Here is a 22,057-nt window from a genome sequence, read left to right as displayed (position 1 = left end):
TGCAGAGATTAGAGACAACCTGCTTGTAGTAAGAATAAAAATGGCCAGGGCGGGATGGGTGCTGTGGATCAACACAGCTGCCCACAATGTCAGAGCTCTCCTTGAGATCGTGTATAATAATAATAAGTGGGTGTCATGATGAGCACTATTCCCACTGCACCACTGGTCGCAGTGCCTTTACATCTCTCTGAAGGAATATTCCTTGCCTGTCCGCCAGCCAGACAAACCCTCCGCCAGCAAACCATTTCACCTCTCCTTTTCCCTACCCCACAAGTTGCCAGTTATGGCTTTTCCCCAGTGACAGTGTTCTGTGACAGCCGAGCATGGTCAGTCCTCTTTGGGTTCTCCCCGCATTTTCATTCTGGCCCCTTCATTCTTGTTTTGAAATGGTATGTCTACAAAGCTCAGGGACTCTTTTTCCTGATCTTCAGTGGCCTCATTTGGTGCTCACACCTTGGGTTTGCTGTTGGAGGGGTTGATGGGAATCCAGGAGTTCTTATATAGACATTTCTTAATGTATGATGGAAACCTGATCTTTATGGCTCCCCCAGAAGACAAATAGGTTTCCAGAAAGTCCAGAAACAGAGCACAGGAGAGAGGGGTACATGTGGAGAACTTCTGCAGAAAGTGGAGATCTGGGTTAATAAAATATGGGAAAAGGGAGTGTGGGATGGAATCTGGTTTCAATAAACTGAACTTATCTTGGTCACACAGCCACAAAAGATAAATAACCATGCAAGCGTTTTATAGAATTCAAAGGAAGGTGGTGTAGTTCCAGAAAACAGAATGATAAAGGTGGGAAGATGGCAAAAATGAAGAAATGGGAATGTTTAAGATGCATACATGTTTGTGCATTGATAGAGCAGAAGAAAGGAGGCATTGTAAAAGAAATCAGGTTTTTTCCCAGAAAAGAAAATAACCAATAAGTTATAATATACATGCTGAACTCAGCAAAAAAAAAAAAAAGAAACTCAAATAATACATGTAGAAAATAGTTGTGTTCAGATTTGATGGTGTAGCCAGAGCAAGTGGTTTTTAAAAACAAAATAGGAACCAGTTGGAATGCCAAATACAGGATCAAACTGCCAACATTAAACCAGACATGGATTTCTCTATATTGTTTGGCCATACCTGTCTTATTGGAGAAGAGTTTTAGGGCATAATTTGCTTTAAAGCATTTTAATTTTTAAGTATTTTCTTTCTGGGTTCCAGATCACCATGCTAGAGCCCTTCTTTTAGATGCCAAGTAATTGCTAAATTCAGTAATTAAGGAGGGGTGCAATTTTATCTATGTTTAGATAAAAATGTGCATTATCTCCCAGCCTTATCTAGTCAGCAGTTTTTCCCAACTACTACCTTTCCCTCAATGACTAATTGTTTGGTGGTTTCCTGACTTTTGTGCAGTGTTTCCCATTCTAAAGGTTTAGTTATGGGCAGGAAGAGCTTTTAGCTACAAGAGACGGGGAATTTTGGTGTCCCTTTTGCTTTTGGCCCTGCCCACCACTGGAGCGCAGCCCCAAGAGTGCCTCCAGGTGGATGTTGGCCCTGGATGGAAGAGGTCCCACACAGGGAGGTCCTGTAGTAGCAACTCCATCATGCTGTCAATGAATGGGTAGCTGGTGGGAATCCACCGCACACCACCTGTGCTCCCTGCAGGCATCGATTCACATTTAGTCTGAAAAGGCTGTGCATGTGTAGGGCTCTCCTGGGAATCTGGTGGGCGACATGCCCCTTTCTCCATTTTACAAAATACAGGTCCACCAGGGTGCGAATTGCTGGGGCCAGCATGAGGGTTGCCACTACCACTTTGGACTTGAGGCCATGATCGGAATACCCCTTAATCTCCATCTTCAGCCATCCCTTAATCTCTCATGCTCAGCTGGTCTAAACCAGGCAGTGGGACTGCCAATGGGGACCGACTGACACAATTGTATTAGCCAGTAGTTCCTTGTCCACGCCGGCTGCTAGTCCATGTCCAGGCCCAACTCAGAATGATGCTTTTAACATTCAGAGCCCTAAATGGCTTGAGGCTCGGTTTTCTGCAGGGGTGTCTTCTGCCATATATGCCTGCCCTGACCCCAGGATTGTCCTCGGTCGTCCTTCTGCAGGAGCCCCTGTCAAAAGAAGTCAGGTGGGGGTGGGTCGGGGTGCCACAGCAGTTTTATCTAACTGCTGGGGGACCCTACTGTGCAATGTTCTTTCCAGGGAGACTCACCTGGTACCTGCATTGTATGCTTTCTTTTCCTAGGAATGTTAGTTTTTCAGTCTCTGCTGTTTTAAATCCTTGGTTGTATTCTAAGCCTTTGTATTGTGCTAGGTTTTCTTCTGGTTTTGACTTCCATTTTATACCTTAGTGCAACATCTTAACATGTTTATAGTGTAATTTATGCTGTATTTTATATTTTTCAATTGTTGTGAACTGACTTGATAGCTTTGACTCTTGGACCATACAGAAATGTTGAAAGAAGAGAATAGATAGATAAACATCTTGTAAGGATAAAGGGGGCAGTCACATTCTAAACCAAACTGCTTGGAAGATGCAAAGGCAAAAACAATTTAAGTTTTTGGTAACATTACTAAAAGCTGCAAGACTGGCGGCACTTGGTGATCTACTCTGGATTTTATGTGTGGCTTTACAGGTGCTGCCATGGTGCCAAACCCAAGGCCCAGATAGGTTCAGAACCTTGGATAGCTACTTTAAGGTTTAGCGTGGACTCTGGAATGGATACCCAGAGCCACCAGCTTTCATTGGCTACAATCCATAATTTTTGCCCTCCTTGCTCCCCAGAAGACTGAGGCCTTTTGTTTTCCATTGTTCTCTAGGAGCTTTCCAATCCGTGGCTTCCAGATCTATGATGGTCCTGTTCGATTGACCAAATGCACTTTCAGAAAATTTACCCCCACAGCTGACAGATATGCAAGTGCCATTGGCTTCTTCATGAAGAATGCTTGGCAGATAAGCCCCCAGAACAACGTGTCGCTGGTCAAGATAGAAAAAAGTGTAAGTGCAAAGAGTAAAAAGTTATTTCCATGAGGACATGCTCCATACCTGAGGTAGATTCTTGCAGAGTGGGGACATCAGACTGAAAACAAACTTGAACATTAGTGCACTGATGTGCTGCAGTTTCCTTAAAATAGTCCCACGTCAGATTTCTCAGGAGAAGGTCTTTGTTTGAAAGCATTGCCCTGTGACATTGGTGCCCCACATGGCAGGGGTGCAGAATCGCTTCCTGTCTGAGGCCTGAATCCCCTTTCAGAAAAGATCTTGGGGGACTGTGTCCCAGTGCTGAGTAGGCCAAAGTCAAAGGAGCAGGAGGAAAAAAAGACCAGCAGGTTTTTACCTTAAAACTCTAACTTGCTGGTTAGAAGAGGCAATTCAACCTTTTAGAATGGGGAAAACACTACTCAGACACTGAGGAATCAGCTAACATTTGTGGTTGGGGGAAACAGGAAGGAGACACGACCACCTGAGGAGCCCCAGAGGGCCAAATTTGTGGATTTGGCCCATACCCTGAATCCCCACTCCTGCCATTGGGACACTGTGTCTGATATATTGGAACAGGCCAAGTTATCTCTCCGGAGTGAGACCTGAGGTGTCATGTGTCTTTCAAATTACTTCCTCTTTCAGAACTGATCATATGGTCCTGTGGAAGGACAAAGCCAGCCTTAACAATGGCCTGGGTTTGGGGAGAGGAGAGCTCTTGACAGATCAATTGACCAATCCCTTATCAAATGAAAGAGGAGGGCTTCTGGCTTCCATGCCTTCACTCCTTAAACATGGCGTATAAGTTCAGGTGAAGGACGAGACGTGGCTCAGTTCTGTGTCTTTTCATAAGCACGTGGAGTTGAGAGGAGCCACACAGACCAAGAGCACAGACGGCGGTGTGTCTAATCCTGTGCCAAACCTCTTCTCTCATGTTGCAACACCTGTTTGAAGTTGCCCCAGGGGAGGACCTGAGGCGCAACACCATAATGATGCCCTTGTATGCCGGCCATCAAGGCGGGTGCAAACTCAATCCATAAAAATAGCAAACGAGTGTTCCAGTGTGGAACGCTCCTGTGCAGGGTTCCATTTAAGCCTCCCTGCCTTCTCGGCACGATACTTGAGGATAGGGGAAACGCTGTTTTTTCCTGCTACTGTTAAGTGACTGGGAGCCAGGAATCCTTGCTGATCTGCTGCAAATTGCCCTGAGATCTGATCTAGATCTACCTTCTGCCTGATGTAGACTCAGACCTGCTTAGCTCCAGCAAGGCTGTTCCTTGTTTTGCTTTCAGATTCAGCCCTGAGCCATGTAATGCCTTTAATAACAACAGAAGTAGGATTTAAATAGCACTTTAATTTCACTGAACCCTTTGGAGGGATAATTGAATGGGGAAAGAAACATAGGTCAAGGAGCCACATTAATAATGCACAAGTAGGTTCATATAGGTAGTACTAAGGGGCAATGCTCAAACCATATGATTACGGTATGGAGCCAATGTGGCACAATGGTTAGAGTGTTGAAACTGGACTGGGGAGACCTGAATTCAACTTTGGGCACTATGAAGCTCAGTGGATAACTTTGGAACAAGTCACTGTTTCTTGGCTTAAAGCAAGAGCCCCTGGCCTGTGGGGGTTTGCCATCTTGCATGCCTGCCGGCTTCTTCCCTGGTCTCTGTTTCCCACCTTGGAAGGGAAAAGATCTTATCTCCAATCAGATGCTCATTAAAGATAAGACCCCTTTTCTTGCCAAGGGGAGGGAGCAGGTCCATGGAAGTGATTCAGGCCTTCTTACTTCCGAGGTTTGTTCTGCTTACTTCTGAGTTCACAGTCTTGCCTTCCTTAGACATGTTGTTTATGCCTTTGAGTAGACAAGCAGAAACATGCTATTTGGGATGCTGTTGATGTTGCTGCTGATTTGCTCTTGCTTAGTTCTGAGTAGTTTTAACATTGGTGGTCATTATAGTTTGGCCCCATCCACAGAGGTAATGGGACCCTGGGCTCCTTTCCACATTGGAATTTGGCCCTTGGGCTGAAAAGGTTTTCCTGGCTTCAGCTACCTTGAATGGTGGTGGGCAGATAAACTGGGGCAACTCTTGCAGCAGTTTGGCAAATGTGTGAGTCACAAACCCTATACATGGCCAGAATGTGGAAATGTCCAGTCTGACAGCCTAGGATTCCCACATTTTAAAAAACTTGATAGGTGCTTTGTCCCTTCAACAGCTTGAAAGTCAGATGGGACATGCTTCTCAGCCTGGCATTGCAAAAATGGGGGAGCATTGCCTGTTGAGATTCTGCCTGCTGTGTAGCTGTTTAAAAGCACAGAGTTGTGCTGATGGGGCTTGGTATTTCTGGTCTGTGGAGAACTGGCCGAGTGCTTCCATTTCCAAGCACTCGAGAGAAGACGGCAGCCCTCATCCAGTAGCTGCAAGAAGAATGACTTTGTCATTGTCTTTCTCTAAAGGTTGGTCTCCGGGTGTTTTTGGGTCAGCCAGGCCAATGGTTTGGAGACAACAACAGCGATGGTGACAAAGTCGCAATCTTCCATGATTTGGATGGTTCCGTGACAGGATTTCCAGACACCTTTGTTGGCAGGCTGGACAACTATCTGATTCGGCACCCAGGCTGTCTTATTGTCACACGGTGGAATGGAATGATATGCGCTGGGAAATACGCACAGGTGAGACGGGTGTGCCTGCAGGGGCAGTTGCCCTCGGTGAGTCGATGCACCCGCAACACTCACAGCTGGCCGCGGAACATGCAAAAAGAGCCTAAACCTGCGTTACTGTGAACAGAAGCCTCTGTGTGCATCTGTTTCCTTTCTTCACACCTGTCTGAATGTTCCTGAGCCTGATTGGCATGTTGGCCACTGAGCACAGAAGCCTCGCTGCACCTGTAGTGGCTCACAGTTCTGATGAACAGTGCAGGCACTGGGCGGGTGGGGAGTTCCTTCTAGTTCAAGCTTTCTCAGTAGTCCTAGAAGTTAATAGCTACCACATCCTGGAAGCAGTCTCTGTTGACTCTGTCGCAGACTGAGCATGCGTGGTCTGGGTATTTACCCTTCCTGGAGGAAAAGCAGGGAGCCCAACACTGTCCCTGCTATAAGCAGTTTACTTTGCTCTTTTGTTCAGCTTTACCAGAAATTGTCTACCTATTTCCCTCTTAAAATCCTGAGTGCCAGAAACTTGCTTTTGCGTTTCTAAGATTCTTAGGATGCTAAAAAAGGCATGTGTCCAAGGACTTGGTATGATCAAGCTGTCAGCTTTATTTCAAGCTGCTCGATGACCTTAATTCTGTATGGCTTTGCCATTTAGTATTAGAAACTTGATTGCAAATGTGTATGGTTGCCAAAAATAGGTTGTGCTGTGAATAATTCTTATATTTTGTGTCTCAGACTTGTGATTAATGTTTCCCAGGGCTTTTTCATTAGCAGTGAGAATTCCTAACTGTATTAAGGGATTTAAATTATGCAATTGGGTTCCAAGCTCAGTGGATGCCTGCTTTAATATCTTTCATATCCCCAAATAATTTATGGGCTGGTTTTCCTGTCAGCATGTGGTGTTGTTGTCCCTGAACGTAAAATTTAGCCAAGGATAAATATTAGGGCCACCCAAACATATGGTCATCCCACTTCATCAAGTCTCCTGGAGGAAAGGAGGGGTTTCTTAGCATGCCTATCTGAACGTTGGGACTGGAAATTGGGTTGCTATTCTTCATACATTGAGGGGGTGGGGGCTGTGAAGAGAGAGGGAAATGGATGCATGAAGCACATGGGTTTTTCCCCAACTCTGTTTGACCAGTGAATATAAACTGCTGAACAAGCAAACTGCAAACCCTAGACAGATTAGCTTGCTTCAGAAATCAAAGTCACAATTCCTGGTTCACATGTAATGTACAAGCCAGAATTTGGGAACAGCAAAACTGAATATTGGTTTATTTCTCTTCCAATTGCCTTTGGTGGGAGTGCTAGAGCCCAGGGCTTTAGACAAGCTACCTCCTTCAACTGTATGAAGAGCCTTTTTTTTTAGTGCAGTCTTCCCTGACTTGGTGCTGTTCAGATGTGTTGGGTTACAAAACCCATCAACCCCAGTTAGATGTGGTGAGGAAAGTTGTAGTCTGATGCATCTGGAAGTCCCTGGTTTGGGGAAGGCAGGATTAGTGTTTATTTATTAATTACTTAATTCCATTTCCATGCCACCCCATAACCTAAAGGTTCTCTGAGTGGCTTACAAATGCTAAAACAAAATGAACACGTATGTACAATGCAATAAAGTAATTGGCAATCTAATAAAATAGACAAAATAATGAAATAATAAATAACATCACATAATAAACTATATGTACAATTAATAAATTAACCAAAATTAGGTTAAAATAAATAATCCATAACAAGATACAAAATAAAATAACATAAATTAACCAAAAACTTGTTTAAATAGAAAGGTTTTCACTGGTCACCTAAAAGAAAGAAGAGTAGGCACTCACCGGATATCCCTGGGGAGTGAATTCCATAGTCTGGGTGCTACTGCTGAGAATGCTCTCCTCCTGGCCTTTCCCCTTTGCTTGGAAGTAATCGTGTCAACTGCCCAGGTCATCTCCCTATTTCACAGAGAGACCTGGGCTTTGGCAGGAGCACCTACCATGCCAGCTGGAAAAACCTCAAAGCCTTCTGGAAACCCATAGGGTCCATTAAACTTTGAGGGTGGACCAACTTAATGGGTCCTCCACCCCTGCAGAGGGAAGAGGAAGCTGAAGTTCAAACCCCAAATGGAAGTGATCTGACCATGACAAAGGGGTAATTGTCAAAGCCCCAAACATCAGATTGCCATTATCCTGCCCACTTGAGAAAATCAGGTCCAGAGTGTGTCCTTCTCATGTGTTGGGCCAATGACCTGTTGAGGCAGCCCCATGGTTCTCATGGCTGCCATGAAGTCCTGGGCCACCCTGGATAAGGCAGCCTCCGCATGGAGGCTAAGGTCCCCAAGGACCAACTTCCTGGGCGGCCTTCAACACCAGGTCCAAGATGACCTGTGTCATCTCAGGCAGGAAGTCGGCTGGGTTGTGGGGTGGACAGTAAACCAGCAGAAACCCTAATCTGTCTCGATCACTCAACGGCAGGTAAAGACACTCAAGGCCTGGACCCGAGTGGACAGGAAGCCTGGAGAGGGAGATAGAATCCCTATGAACCGCAACAACCCCCTCTCCCTGGCACTGCAGGCGATGCTGGTGCTGTTCTGAGTACCCAGGCGGGCATAGCTGGGAGAGAGGAACCCCCTCCCGCAACTCTCCCAGCCAGCTCTTGGTACTGCAGGCCAGGTCAGCTCCCTCACCCATGATTAAACTGTGGATCAGTGAGATTTTATCATGTGCCGACCTAGCACTGCGTAGCAGCACCACCAGGCCTGAGAGCAAACCGGCACGGTTACCAGGGACCATCCGGCTGGGGAATGGACCGGAAAAGGGAATAGCAGTAAGACACCTGTCCCCTGTCCCCTCTTCTTCTTCGGCCAGTCCAACCCCCATCATCATACGTCCCCCTACCTGTAACCACTGTGATGCATGTGTCTTTCATGCTCCCCAAGGATCACCAACCAAAATAAAAGCCACAAAGTCAACTAAACAAAATCAAACAGAATAAAACCAAAATGGAGGAGGAGGAAAAAAATAATAATAGTAAATAAAAAGGGGGGAAGAGAAAGGAAGGGGGAGGGAAGAAAAGAAGGGGGGAACGTCTATGCACAATACAACTTTGAGTATTCAACCACACCTGAACCTTCCTAGCTTACCAGCAATAACCAGCAGAGTCTTTCAACCCCACTCCAAGTTAAACAATCTCCAACAAACCTCTCTATTGATCAAACTAATCCAACACTACACAAACCTTCCACACTTAAAATACCTTCCTCTGTCTTTCAATCACAAGGGGGAAAGGAAAGGAAGGGAAAGGTGGGGGAAAGGGAAGGAAAAGGAGGAAAGATTTAAAAAGATAGATTGAAACAAAAAACAAAACCACTCACTCAGAGGATTTCCTGCCCCTCTGCCCCAACAGTCCCCAAATGTAGATTGTGTTGCATGTGAATTGTGTTTGGTGGGTTATATGTTTGCCTGTATCAATGATAAAGATTTTGATGGGAAATACCTTCTGTTAGAGACCTCAGAGGGCAATAGCTCAGGTCAGCTTGCAATCCTGGGCTGGAGGACCAGTGATCTGATGGTATAAGGCAGCTTCATTGTGGTAGACCTATTCTAGAGAATTCTCCATCCTGCATCCAGGAAGACGGCTTGATTCCAAGTTCCTTTATTGGACAAAATGATCCTGACAGCAGGAGACAAAATAAGCAAAAAAATGCAAATTTCAGCAATTAGCATAATTTTGCAGGATTTATTTTGTATGGAGAACATGTAGGTCATGGCAAAAGTCTGCTTTATGTGTACTCAGTCGATGGCAGTGTGTTTTCATACTGCTGCCCAAGCTTGATGAAAGCCTTTTAAAAATACATTTATTTTGGAGAAATGGAAGTCCAGGAGAGTGTGAATGAGAGGAAGCAAGGCAACAGGTTTAACGCCTTCTCCGCTGCCTGCCTCTGTGCAAGCTTTTTGCATCTGCTCATCAGTAGTTTGTAAGTTAGCTGCACAGAAGAGCTGCCTTTTGCCAGGCCGTTTTGCATAGTGGCTGTTACTCCAAGGGAGAATGGACACAGACCTGCAGGTCCCAGTTGGGTCCTCCAGGTATCTTCAGAAGGCCAAGGCCCTTTCCCCTGACCACCGATCACTGGGTGCTTTCCTAACTTTTGTGCTGCTTTTCCTCATCCCATGATGTTGAAACGCCTCTCTCAAGGCTAGGTTACTGGCAGGAATTGCTCTAAGTGAAAACATGTACCTATTCTGGCTCTAGCCCTATAGTTTTGGCCACATGGGATGGAATTCAGCCACTAGTCTGAAGAAAGTTCCACACCTTTGCTTTATTCACTCTGGATCAATTCTGACCACTCTTTAAGCTTACAGGTTTCCCACATGCTTACAGAAGCAATGTGAAAGGTGCTTCCATTCCATGTCTATTTAGGGTGCTTGATGTGCACAGTTCTAGGCATATGTCAGGGCTTCCAGCAGCATACGCAGAATGACAAAATGCGCATCTGCACCCGCGGCTGATGCCCCAGGGACTTTGGTATCTGCCTAAGAAACTGGTCATGTTCAAAACGTTTGGGGATGTCTTACCTGAAGGGGTGTGTAAACATTAAAAAATAATAACTTTGCAATGATGGTTGACAATTGCATGGTCAGCCAGCCGAATTCTGTACTCATTGCACTGTGTACGTTTTCTGTGGTCCCATGAAGTTGAGATGTAACGCACAGCTCTGCCTGTTTCCATGCCTGCGGCACCCATTTAAAACATGGAAACTGATTTGCATGTCTGTGTACAGTGATGGATTAAGGAGAATCATCTTTGTGTAGGGACCGGCTCTGTGCTTGGGTCATTTTCAGGTGCCCTTCTCACCATCTGGTGTGCAGTGGCCTGACTACTTCAGACAGGGCCTTCTCGGTTGTGGTGCCTTGACCGTGCTGTTCTCTTCCAAAGGAGGCTTGGATTTGGCACCCCTGTGGATCGGTTTTCAGACAGCACATGGTTGTTTTGAGGGAGATTTGAGATCCTCTTCATTATCAGAGCTAGTCTAGTATGGTCTATACCAGGGACAGTCAGCATGTGGCCCTCTGCATAGTTTGGCCTACAGTTCCTATCAGCCTCCCTCCCTGGCTGTGCAGGTTAGAGCTGATGGGCCTGAACCTTCCGGGGACCCTGAGCTGCCCAACCCGGTCTACATCGTGGCAACCGCTCTCCAGCATTCCCAACAGGGTGCTTTCCCAGCCCTGAACCTAGGACCACCCGCATGCAAAGCTGGTGTTCTACCCCCTAAGCTACAGCACTCCCTTTCACTCTGGCAAAAGAAACGGCATCAAGCTACTCAATACGCCGTGATATTTACCACTGTACAAACAAGTGGGACCATTTCTTTTTCGTTGTGCCTTTTCTTTTTGGCCTATTTATATATCCTCTTTTCATTATGGCACTTCACACAGTGAGACCCTTTTTCCATCCTACAAACTTTCCTTGGCTGACTTGAAGCAAGAACAAACAGTCACTTTCTCTGGGATCTGTCCCTTCACTTTACCAGATTTTCCCATCCAATCAGCATCTAAACTGGGTGATTAATTTCAGTTCGGAGCTTGCCTAGATGAAGGGAATATATGAGAAGCTGGCATTTGTGCAGGAGAGGTATTTATTTTGAAATGGAGTGCAGATCTCTAGCTTTCAAAATGGCATGGCTAAAGGCAGAGCAGTATCCGGCTCATTTTAGACAGACTCGTGTTCTGTGCGTGGTCAGAATTTTAATCCAGAAAAGGCATAAAAGGACTGATCCACTCATAGACCATCACGAAACTGTTTGGTTTGCTTTGATCTTGGAAACTCCATTACCAAATCTGCTTTTCTTTCCCCTCCATGAGACAAGACTCTACATTCATCAGTGGAACAAGCAGGTGAAATGGCTGTTCAGTCAATGCATGTTTTGACCGTTGTTATGCTGGGCCTGAATTTTGTCCAAGTGCATATGAGGCTAGGTATGCGCGTGCGTGCGCGCGCACACACACACACACACGATCCAGGTATTCTTTTCACAATTTAAATGTTATTGTGCCGTGCCTTTTAAAGTATGTTGCAGGCATCCTAGGCTAACTTGATAGCTTGGAGTGCTGGGCTGAAAGCAAGAGAATGAAATTCAATAGGGACAAACGCTAAGTTCTGCACCTAGGAAAAGAAACCAAATGCATTGTTATAAGACAGGGAATACTTGCCTCAACAACACTGCAAGTGAGAAGGATCTTGGAATTCTTGTAGATCACAAGCTGAATGAGAGTCAACAATATGATGTGTCTGCAAAAAAGGCAAATGCTATTTCAAGCTGCATTAATAGAAGTATGACTTCTAGATCATGTGGTGTACTATATCCCCTCTATTTGGCACTGGTTAGGTCCCATCTGGAGTACTGTGTCCAGTTCTGGGAACCACAGTTGAAGAAAGATGCAGACAAACTGGAAAGAGTTCAGAGGAAGGCAGTGGGGATGATCTTGGGACTGGAAGCAAAGCCCTGTGAAGAAAGATTGAAAGAATTGGGCATATTTAGCCTTGAGAAGAGAAGACTGAGGGGAGATATGAAAACATTTGAAGCATTTGAAGGGTTGTCACAAAGAGGAAGACCACAATCTCTTCTTGAGCATCCCAGAGTGCAGAGCATGGAATGACGGACTCAGGTTACAGGAAGCCAGACTCCAGCTAGATATCAGGAAGAACTTCCTGACCGTTACAGTGGCACAGCAATGGAATGCATTACCCTGGGCCTCTCCCACACTTGAGACATTCAGGATGCAGCTGGACAGCCATCTGAGTGGGATGGTATAAACTCGTGTCAGCAACAGCAGGGCGTTGGACCCAATGGCCTTCCTGGCCCCTTCCAACCCTACTGCTATATGTTTCTATGATTCTCAGTGGTTTACTATTATGGAGAAACTTTTGAGGACGTTACAGGATCTTTCGATAAACAGGGAGCTAGATGGGGTGACCTGGAAGGTCACTTCCAACTCTTAACATTCTGTGAAGCTTTCCCCCTCCTCCATTTATATTTTATCTTTTTTTCCTGCAACAAACCCAGGCAGCTTTCTCCTTCTCTCCATGTTATCCTCACAACAGTACTGTGAGGTAAGTTAGGTTGACAACCACTGACTGGCCCAAGTGACCAAGAGAGCTTTGTGACTGAGGGGGGCTAGAACCTGGACCTCTGAGGTCCAAGCCCAACACTGCACCACACGCACTTTCCCTGTAGCCACACTGGCTGAACTAGAGGGGCAGCTTGTCCATCTTGACCTTCTGTGCTCTGCATCGCTTGCACAGGGCAGAAGTGCATCAGAGCTATCAATGGACTGCGTGCCAGAGTACTCACTCCCCTGCCCCATTCCCCTTCTATGTGCAAGGGCTCTGCAGTAGCTCTTCAGTAGACCAAGTAATGTGGAAAGCTTCCACAAGTCAAAAAAGTTGGCATACCACACCTGTCCTGTGTAAACTGCCATCCCTGCTGGATTAGACCGAAGCCTAAAGGAGAGCATCCAAAAATGTTTCCTGCCCATCTTTCCCCGTGCAATCTGTTCATCCTCCAAAGTGCAACTCTTATGCTGCCGCTGCTGGTCTGATTGGCTGGGATGTGCTGTGTGTTTCTTTGTCATGCTTTAGAGTTCTCTTTTGTGGGATCTCTGACCAATGGGGCCAGCTTGGCGTCCCACTCAGGGATCCCTAGAAAGCCGTGCCCCTTTCTCTGTCCACCAACTGCTCAGTGGTTCTCCGGCTTTGTCAGCTGCTTCTGCTGCAAAAGGCTGGAGTGCTTCTTACAAGGCCCAGTTACTGACAGCCAGAGCTTTGGAGCTAAAAGATGCTGGTCTTCGGCCTCCCTCTTCGCTTTTGGCCTCACCCCTTGTTCCTTCAGCCCTGCCCACCCCAGTGGAATGTGGCCCCCAAGAATTTCTCCAAAATGGATCTTGGGCTGCAAGAGTTTGGGCACTTTAAAAGTCATACACAAACAGCCAGAAAAATGGCAACATGTGTTTCTAATGTCTGCTTGTGCGACTTTTCCCCTGGCCATTTATGATTGTTTCTTTTCAACCAGGTTAACTTCAGAACTCCATCTACCTACTGGCAAACTTTAATCATCTTTGGCAGAGCAAGTTAAGGCTGGTCAGTCATTCTGATTGAAAAACTGAAAAGGTAGCATGCAGGTCTAAATGTTGATGCTTCGAAATGAGCAATGCACTAGAAAAGTGGGAAATGGTCTTGATTATGGTCCTTGAAGTTGAGCATGTGTTGGTCACAGCTAGAAATGAGGTCAGTCTAGGAGTATTTCTAAGCAGCCACAAAACTATCCCTTGCTACTTTCTTTTTCAGTGCTTCATGCAGCAGTTACAGCATTGTTGTCAAAGAAACAGTCATTGCTGGGCTCCTTCTCTTATGTCTGCTTTTCCCAGCTGAACTCCCATGATTTTAATTGTTTATAAACACATGCTGGAGGCTCACTCACATATTTCACTGCTACTAAGATGATTGCTGTGTGTGTGTTTTGTAGAGTTTGTGGCAGCTGCAGGGCAAATAGGACTTAGCAAGAAAAGCTGCTCCTCTGCCAGCGCTTTGTCGCTGGCAAAAGATGTGCATGTTGAGTTTCTATCTGTTGCGCGACAGTTTACAGGGCAAGAGTTCTGCCAAAACTCCCCCTGCCTTTGGCTTTGCAGGAATGTTGAGGAAAGATGGAAGCTGTGTCAGTTGCTGCTGCTCCCTCTCTGGGCTGGCTTGGGCTCGCGGGCCGTTCCATCCAGAGGATACTAAGGCATAGGTGTAATATGGAGTCATCTCTCCAAAGACCTACCGCAAGGGTGGGAAGCATCCTTCCTCACACAGTTCCCCCCATTTCCCTCTGTGGCCATCTAAGCACCCCTCTACATAAGGGGTAAGCAGTCTGGTGCTTCTCGCAGGACGTGGTGGAGCACAGCACTCACAACCCCTGACCACTGGCTATGCAGGTAGGGCTTATGGGAGATGTATTCTAGAAGGTGCCTACCTGGCCCTGACCTGCATCCAGCAACATGTGGCCCTCCAGCTGTTTTGACCTGCAACTCCCATCAGTCTTCACCGCTTCCTCTTTGGGTTGGGTAGGAAGGAGTTGTAGGCTAAAACCTCTGAAAGGCCAGAAGGACCTGCAGATAACTGGCTTCTTGGAATGCCAGTTGCTAGACTAGAACTCCTCGCTTGGAGGGATGGTTGGATCCATCAGGCCGGACCCATTCCAGTTTGGGAAAGTTACTGATCTGGAGAGTGCCTCTTTTAAAATACTTGGAGCTAACCTACCTCTGTCCTTCTACCTCTCCAAGACCTGGCTTATTGCTCTGGAAGGAATCTGAGTAGATTTTAAGATGGAAGTCCTTTTCTGCTCAAATTAATGTATATGTATATGATTTGCCTGGAGTCTTAGCATGTCAGTCTGTGGGAGTGCAGACCTCCCCTTTGAAGCAGCTTGAAAAGTATAGAAGCTAGCTCCTGTTTGTCCATGCCTTAAAAAACACGAACCTTTATTTAGAATGTGTTGTGATTTATAGTTGAAACAAATACATCAGTTGAACTGTGATCTTTTGTTGCTGATGTTTTTGATTCCACCCCCTCACCCGCCCACTTGCATCTTCCAGAGAATATGCTGAGTCCGTATAGTACTTTTACATGGTAATCGTTTCTCCAGGGACTTTATATTAACAGTTAGGGGGTTTTTTCAGCCACCCTCTGTAGTTCAGCACATCGCAGGGATGGAACTAATTCCATATTGTCCAGCTAGGAAGACACTTCTTCATGTTCACCCTGTCCTTCCTCCAAGGAGCTGCAGTGGGTGTCAAGGCTCTCATGCCTACTTGATCCTCACAACGATGCTGTGAGGTAGGCTAGGTTGAAGCGGGATGATTCTCCCGAGATCTCTTGGTGAAAGTAGAGGTTTGAACCCGGGTCTGCCTGGATCTTGTCCAGTACTATTTTGACTATGTCAGACTGGCTCTCAATCTACCTATAGGTGTGGCACTTTTATTTTGACCTGCTGTTGCAGTCTTGGAAATCAGAAAGCCATGATGTCTTTACTAGTCCACTTGCCCAAAGCTACCGCTGTTAGTAATTTGTGCAGGTTGCCATTCTGTGACAGTGCAGAAGATCCAAACTGTATGCAAAAGTTCTCCATGAATATGACCTGGCATATTTATCTTAAGAGAACTTTCGGATCAGTGTGCATGCTGTCTTGTGTGCAGGGATCTGCTCCCTCCACAGAACCACACTGCTCACGCCTGCAGCGATACTCGCAAGCTGCATTGTAAGGAACACAGAAAGCAGGTTTATGTTAAGCTGAACCACTATCCCTCTGGTGCGGTTTGTCTACACCAGAGGGGGCAAAAGACGTTAGCATGGCCAATGGTCAGGAGTGTTGGGAGCTGACATGCGAATCATTTGGAGATCTACTTTCCGCTCACCTGGTCCACACACTGCTCTCTTGGGCTGTGGATCCCCAGAGATTGAACTGGGGAGCTCTTGCTGCACTCAGCCATGGTGCCGGGGTCAGTGACTATGAGGAGACTGAGCCCTGTGGAGGGCAGCTCCGCTCAGGCTGCCTTGGGATAATTCAGAGCACATTCTCTACTGCACTGCAGAATCTGGTGCCCAAGTGATGTACTGCATTCGAAGGTTCGGCGCAAAAGATGTGGCATGGGTTCACACATCACAAGCCACGGGCTGTTCTGGAATGGTTTGCCAACTTCCTGCGCCAGACAAGAACATGACAGACCCTGCAGTTCTCAAACTGCTTGTGCCAAGGACATGGTTGATCATCATGGCTGGTTATGTTGCCGGGTTCAGACAGCATGGTAACCCATGTTGCAGCTACAGGCCACGCTCAAGCCTTGAGTGTGGTGTGACTGTGATATCTGAAACTGGTTCTTATAAGTTCTTTTTCTGTAGCATTGCACCAGTCACAGGCCATTTTATTTTTCTGAGCAGCATTCTGCTTTTTATGCCACCTCTGTGACCTGTGTAGAACAGAGGTCTACCACAACCCGGTGCCTTTCAGATGTGTTGCTGGCTGAGGACTTCTGGGAGTTGTAGTTCAAGACATCTGGAGAGCGCAGGGTGGGGAAATCTGGTTTACCAGTTGCTATTTCCATTGCTCTTTTGCTGAGGAGGTTGGCAGGGCCCCACTGGCTTCAGCTCTGCATGCTTCGAGCTCTGTGCTGGCAAAGACACTGGAAGGGTATGCTCCTGATCAAATGCATATGTGCAGGCTGAGCTTGGCTCGCTCTAATGTGCATCCCGCTTCCCCACCCCCATTTCTCTTTCAGCTCTATATTCAAGCCAGGCGTCCTGAGAATCTGACCTTATCCATTGCCAGAGCTGCATACCACTCCCATCCCCTGAGGCTCCAGGGAGTGCACAAAGGGGTGTCCTACCAACAGTACCAGCCAGTGGTGATGCTGGAGCAAGCCTACATTGTCCAGTGGGATGGCAGAGCACCTGAAGATGTCATCCTGTATCCAATCAACTTCAATAGGTACCAGCCCATGGCGAAGGGGTCGAGGTTCTGGATCCTTTGCTGGGATGTTGTACAGCTTTGCTTTTAACTTTAGTGCTGTTCTAGATTTCTGCTAGTTTGTTTATTTGGTCCAAGATTGGCCTAGTCAAAACTGCTTTTGAAAAGGGTGTGTGGTGAGGGGGGGGTTTAATGCTTGCTGCCATCTCTCTGATGTGCAAAGTTGTTTCTCCTTCCAGTAAGTATATTTTGGAAAGGAACACAAGTTACTGTTGGCATTCTGGCCTCAAGATCAAGCAATCCTTGGCATGCCTGGTTTATGTAAGCTGCTGTACTCATATTTCCCATCTCTCTCTACGTAGGGTTTTGTTTTCCCCCTTGTCATTTTAACCCTGGAAATACTAGTTGATTCTTCTCTTATGGAGGGCTAGTGCATATGTGTATAGACAGACAGTGCCCCCAACACACTGCTTTTTCCCTTCTGAAATAATTTAGAAATGGAACATAACATACCCAGGTCCCTTCCTCCACCCCAGACTCCATGTTTGTCTGCTTTGTTTTCTGTTACATAAAACTAGGAAGGCACCCTGTTAGGAAAAAAAAATTCTATTGATCTGCTGCATGTTTGACCATATTGTACACATCACCTCTCCTTTCTGTCTGAGGTAAACAAATGCCCACTTTTTCTGCGTAATTCCCAAGCATTCTGTTGATTTGTTGACGCGGAGTATTTTTTATCCTGCACCTCAGCAGAAAAAGGGACTTGGAGCAGCTTACATATAACCAGGAAAACAAGGCAGTCCCTGCCCATTGGCTTGTAATCTTAATAGCCGTGATACACAAGGGAAAGGGGATGAGAGGGGAAGGGGGAAACGCAGGACTGGGGGAGTGGTCCTACTCCCCGCTCTCACTTCCTTCTATCCAGCCACTGAGCAATCTAGCACAACGCTTGGGAGATGGTAGCAAGATTGCTGGAGCAGCTCCCCTGTGAATACGGGGCCTGTTTAGTTTTGAAAAAGGGTGAGCAAGGGGAGATGTGACAGCCTGATGTGGAGAAAGTGGATGGGGAGACACACACACACACACACACACACACACACACCCTCGAACATGCAGGCTTTTTCATACTGCTAGAGCCTGGGATTACACCATGGAGCTGATTGGTGAGAGAATCAGACAGATAAAAAGGTATCAGCCTTTTTTCAGGTGCAGCTGGTGGTCTCGAACCTGTAACAAAATGTTGCAGTCAGTGGGGAACCAGGATGCGCAGGGATGCCCCAGAGGTACTTCTTCAGGCGCAGGGAACATGCTGCCATCCAGCACCCTGATCCCCAGACTTCCCATTTCCCCCCAAGTGCAGCTGCAATCTTCAAAGTAGCTGGAAAGAAAGAAATTTTCCCAGCAACAATAGATCACTCCCTGTTGTGAAGCAAAATATTTTGGGGAGGTCTTCAGAAAAGGTTAAAACTTCTAGAAATGATTTGTTGATATGCCATTAAGGACTAGAACATTATGAAACTCTCCACTGCTTAGAGCCATAGAGTAGTAGAATTGGAAGCGACCAGTAAGGCCACTCAGTCCCACCCTCCCACGCAGTGCAGGAACTTCTTTGTTTCTGGAAGCTGTTCTGGATTGCTTGTCCTCCTCAAATAGCTGGCATTGACTAGTGTGCCCAGCCACTCCCGGTTTCTGTCCTTTCCCGTGTTAAAGTGACTTTTGTCTTTGCTTTCAGTGGCCCATTGCTATTACTTTTGCAATGGGAGGAGGAACAGATTTTGGATACCAGCAAAGTTAGATAAGTCAAGGTCTTTCTACCTGGTTTAACAGGTCCTTCCATTGCGTCAAGTTTTAGCGTTGTTGGTGAAGGAGACTGTACAAACACCACGCTTGATGATTAACAACAGTTGCTTTTGGACGCAGGGAAGAACACACAAAATGCCAATTGTGCGAAAGTGATGGATGCGTTCAATAGCCATCTTCTTGCAAAGTAGAGTCTTGCAAAGTACAGTTTGATAGCATCATTATAAGTTATTTTTATCCCAGTGGACGGAGATAGTGAGGGATCATGCAATTTCAGTGAGGGAGCCATAGTGTATCTGGAATAAATATTCAGTGTTGGCTAGGAAAAGGCCATAGGGGGAATAAAGAATTTCAGCACAGGGATTTAGACTGTACCTGAGGTCATTCGTAATCCTGACACTGAACACTTGTGTGATTAACTCCTCTGCTGTAGTTGGGCCAAAAAATCCACTGAAGTTCCAGAAGGTCAGAGCAAGAGAGGAGGGATGGTTTTCTGAGCAGCATCGCTTTGCTAGTCAGTGCCAATGACAAATGGGGAAATACTGAGTAGAATTCTCCTTGCCCCATCTTTAAAAGCGTCCTGTGAAAGCTGAGAAGGGGAAGAAGGGGCAAAGCACAAGTGAAGGAGTTGGTGAGAAAGTCTATAGTGCCTGGGACTTCAGAAGAAGGCTGATGGCCATGCCCCTCACACCCCAGTCTCCAGGAACCCTTTTCTAAGGAGGCCCTGGAGCCTCCTGAGAAGAATGTCCTTGGGGTGCAAGCCATTTGGGGGACCTGAATCACCCAAGAAGACCAGGACCCTTGGCAGAGAGGGCTTCAGCCCTGCCTCCGAGTCGGGGAGGATGGCGTGCTCCTCCACACAGTTCTCCTGAATGCCAGCACCCAACAATACTAGCTAAACCTGTGGCCAAGCAAAGTAAAGATCTCCTTTTGAGCAAGGCCCTCCTCATGGGTAGGACTTCTGCAGGCTGGCCTGGGTGGAGCTTGGTCTCCATAAACCTTCCCTTCCATCTAGGTTGCTCTCACTGCAATGTTCAAGTACAGTTTGCAGGGCCTTGCTTCTTGTTTGAATGGGCCTCCTCTGCTACTGGAACATGAACCATCAAGGGGAACTTGAAGCGCTCAGGGTAAAGTCACCTCCTGCAAAGCCTTTGGAATATTTTGGTGCTGCTTCCTAGCCAGCACGCTGCATGAGAGGAAGGTGTTTTGTTCTCTGAAGTCCAGATCCTAGGGAGCTTGTACAGCAGACATTTCCTGCTGGCTGGCCAACTGACCAGCATAACAGCATGCTCAATATCCTCTCTCTGCTGTGCTGCATGCATCCCTGAGTTGGTTTGTAAAGTAGGTTGTGCCTTTGGCTTGAGTGGAAGACCTGTTTGCAGAAAAGGTCTGATAGTAGACTTTAAAATGTGTTAATGGGAGACTGTCAGTAGGAGAACCAACAAGTTCTGATTGAAAATCTGGGCAAGGAACAAACCAAGATAAGCGCTTGGGACAACAAGCCAAGACGTGCACATCAGTGTGATCTTTTGTCTCTGTTTGCTTTCAAGGGGCAAAATGAATAGCATTTTCCAACTCGTTGGGCCCCGTGCAGTAAAATAATTAGCCAGGTTGGTCTATGATTCTGGAAGTAAATGTTGAGGAAGGTGAAGTGATAAAAATGATATTTACCATTCTGTGGCCATTAAGCTTAAATGTTCCATGTTGCTAATAAGCCTCTGCATGTTTGATGACACTTGGCTGGTGGGCTAAAACGTCAAGAGAAGCTGTTTTACATTTCCCTTAAAACACGGTCTTCCTTTAGTGGTGTACTGGGGAGTTTGGAAGTGCAGGTGCTCCTTATGACCATCCCGTAGCCACCTTCCCAAGGACAGTCCAAACACAGAAGGAAACAGTCGTGGTTCTCCATCCTTGCAAACTATTCCTAGCTGTTTACCTTTCTACCAGGAGCAAGTCTTTTTTTTTTTTTTTTAAGCTAATTGCCTGTTCAAGACTTTGCTACCCCCAAATACTTTGTATTCCGACAGGGAATAACCTCTTGTTGAAGGTAATGCTAATTGCACCCCAGCCTCGGTGAAGACTGCAGCTAAAATAGAGGCAATGTGGATATTTGACTGGGACATCAGCATCCCTGCTAATAAAAAGGGCTAGCACTGCCCCTCCGCGAGTCCCAAATCCACTACCGAATGCTCCCTCTTTTATCCCCAAGGCAGGGAGAAAGAGAGCGAGCAGCCCTCACAGTTGGCCAGGCACACCCACGTGCCTTATGGCTGAATGGGAATTTGGTCTGGCTCTAATCCACCACTCTTGCCTAACCTTTCCAGCCTGGTGTTCTCCAGCTGTGTTGAGCAAGCCCCATCATTCCCAGCTAGCTGTGGGAGTTGTAGTCAATAATGACAACAGTGCTCAGGAAAGTTGGAGGCAGAGGGGGAGCACCAAAGATAAGATGGATCGATTCCATCTATGAAGCCACAGCCTTGAGTTGCCAAGAGCTGAGCAGGGCTGTGAAGGATAGGGCACTTCGGGGGATGCTTGTTCTCGGGGTCTCCACAAGTTAGTGCCTTGACAGCACATAGCAACAGCAATAGCAAATGGGAGTTGTATCTCTTAGCTCTTCAGGGGATGCTAGTTTGGAGAAGACTGCTTTGCATTGGGTCTGAACTCCCCCACCAGTGATGTGTCTGAGCACACCCTTCCCCACCCTCCCGTAAGTGAATGCTGCTGTTGATGCGTATTAGGATGGTGTGGAAGCAGCATCTTTAAAGTCTGGCACCTGTGAGCTGGAGTGTTGGCGAGACCTGGGAAAGGCCTGTAAGTGAACTTTGCCCATTGCAAATCTGTGATGCAGAGTAGCATTGGTTTTTTTCTGGAAAAAATAGCAACTCTGCTTCTGAACTCAGGATAAGAGGCTGCCGATACAGAGGCTACTTGGAGTGTCTGCACCATTGATTCTTATCTTAAGCCCTCTGAGTTATCTCTGCCATGTAAATGGCAGTGAAGACCAGTGCTCCGACTCTATCTTGAAGTGACAATATCAACACTAACCAGAGACTCTTGCAAGGAGCTTATCTTAGCTGGTTCATTGCAAAGTCAGTTAAGATTAAAACTAACCAAGCAGAACAAAAGAGCCAAA

General features: G+C 46.6%; 2 protein-coding genes across 10 annotated transcripts in view; both read left to right on the top strand.

The window, feature by feature from the left end:
• LOC123027715 (cell migration inducing hyaluronidase 1) overlaps window positions 1–22,057 on the top strand; it is a 151,349-nt gene that overhangs the window by 28,780 nt on the left and 100,512 nt on the right. The window lies entirely within an intron of this gene.
• LOC123027716 (cell surface hyaluronidase-like) overlaps window positions 1–22,057 on the top strand; it is a 69,354-nt gene that overhangs the window by 28,745 nt on the left and 18,552 nt on the right. For all 9 annotated transcript variants that reach the window (XR_006415558.1, XR_006415557.1, XM_044438858.1 and 6 more), the window contains 3 exons: window positions 2,824–3,001; window positions 5,445–5,660; window positions 16,937–17,145. Coding sequence is in view for 7 of the 9 variants with exons in the window: in XM_044438858.1 (XP_044294793.1) it covers window positions 2,824–3,001; window positions 5,445–5,660; window positions 16,937–17,145 (603 nt within the window). In the remaining 2 variants the exon portion in view is untranslated. The remainder of the gene's footprint in view (window positions 1–2,823; window positions 3,002–5,444; window positions 5,661–16,936; window positions 17,146–22,057) is intronic.

Source organism: Varanus komodoensis, unplaced genomic scaffold (genome assembly GCF_004798865.1).
Source record: "Varanus komodoensis strain SLA01 unplaced genomic scaffold, ASM479886v1 scaffold33, whole genome shotgun sequence".
NCBI lineage: Eukaryota > Metazoa > Chordata > Lepidosauria > Squamata > Varanidae > Varanus > Varanus komodoensis.
Note: the sequence above shows the minus strand (reverse complement) of the source record. Positions and strands in the feature narration are given on the sequence as shown.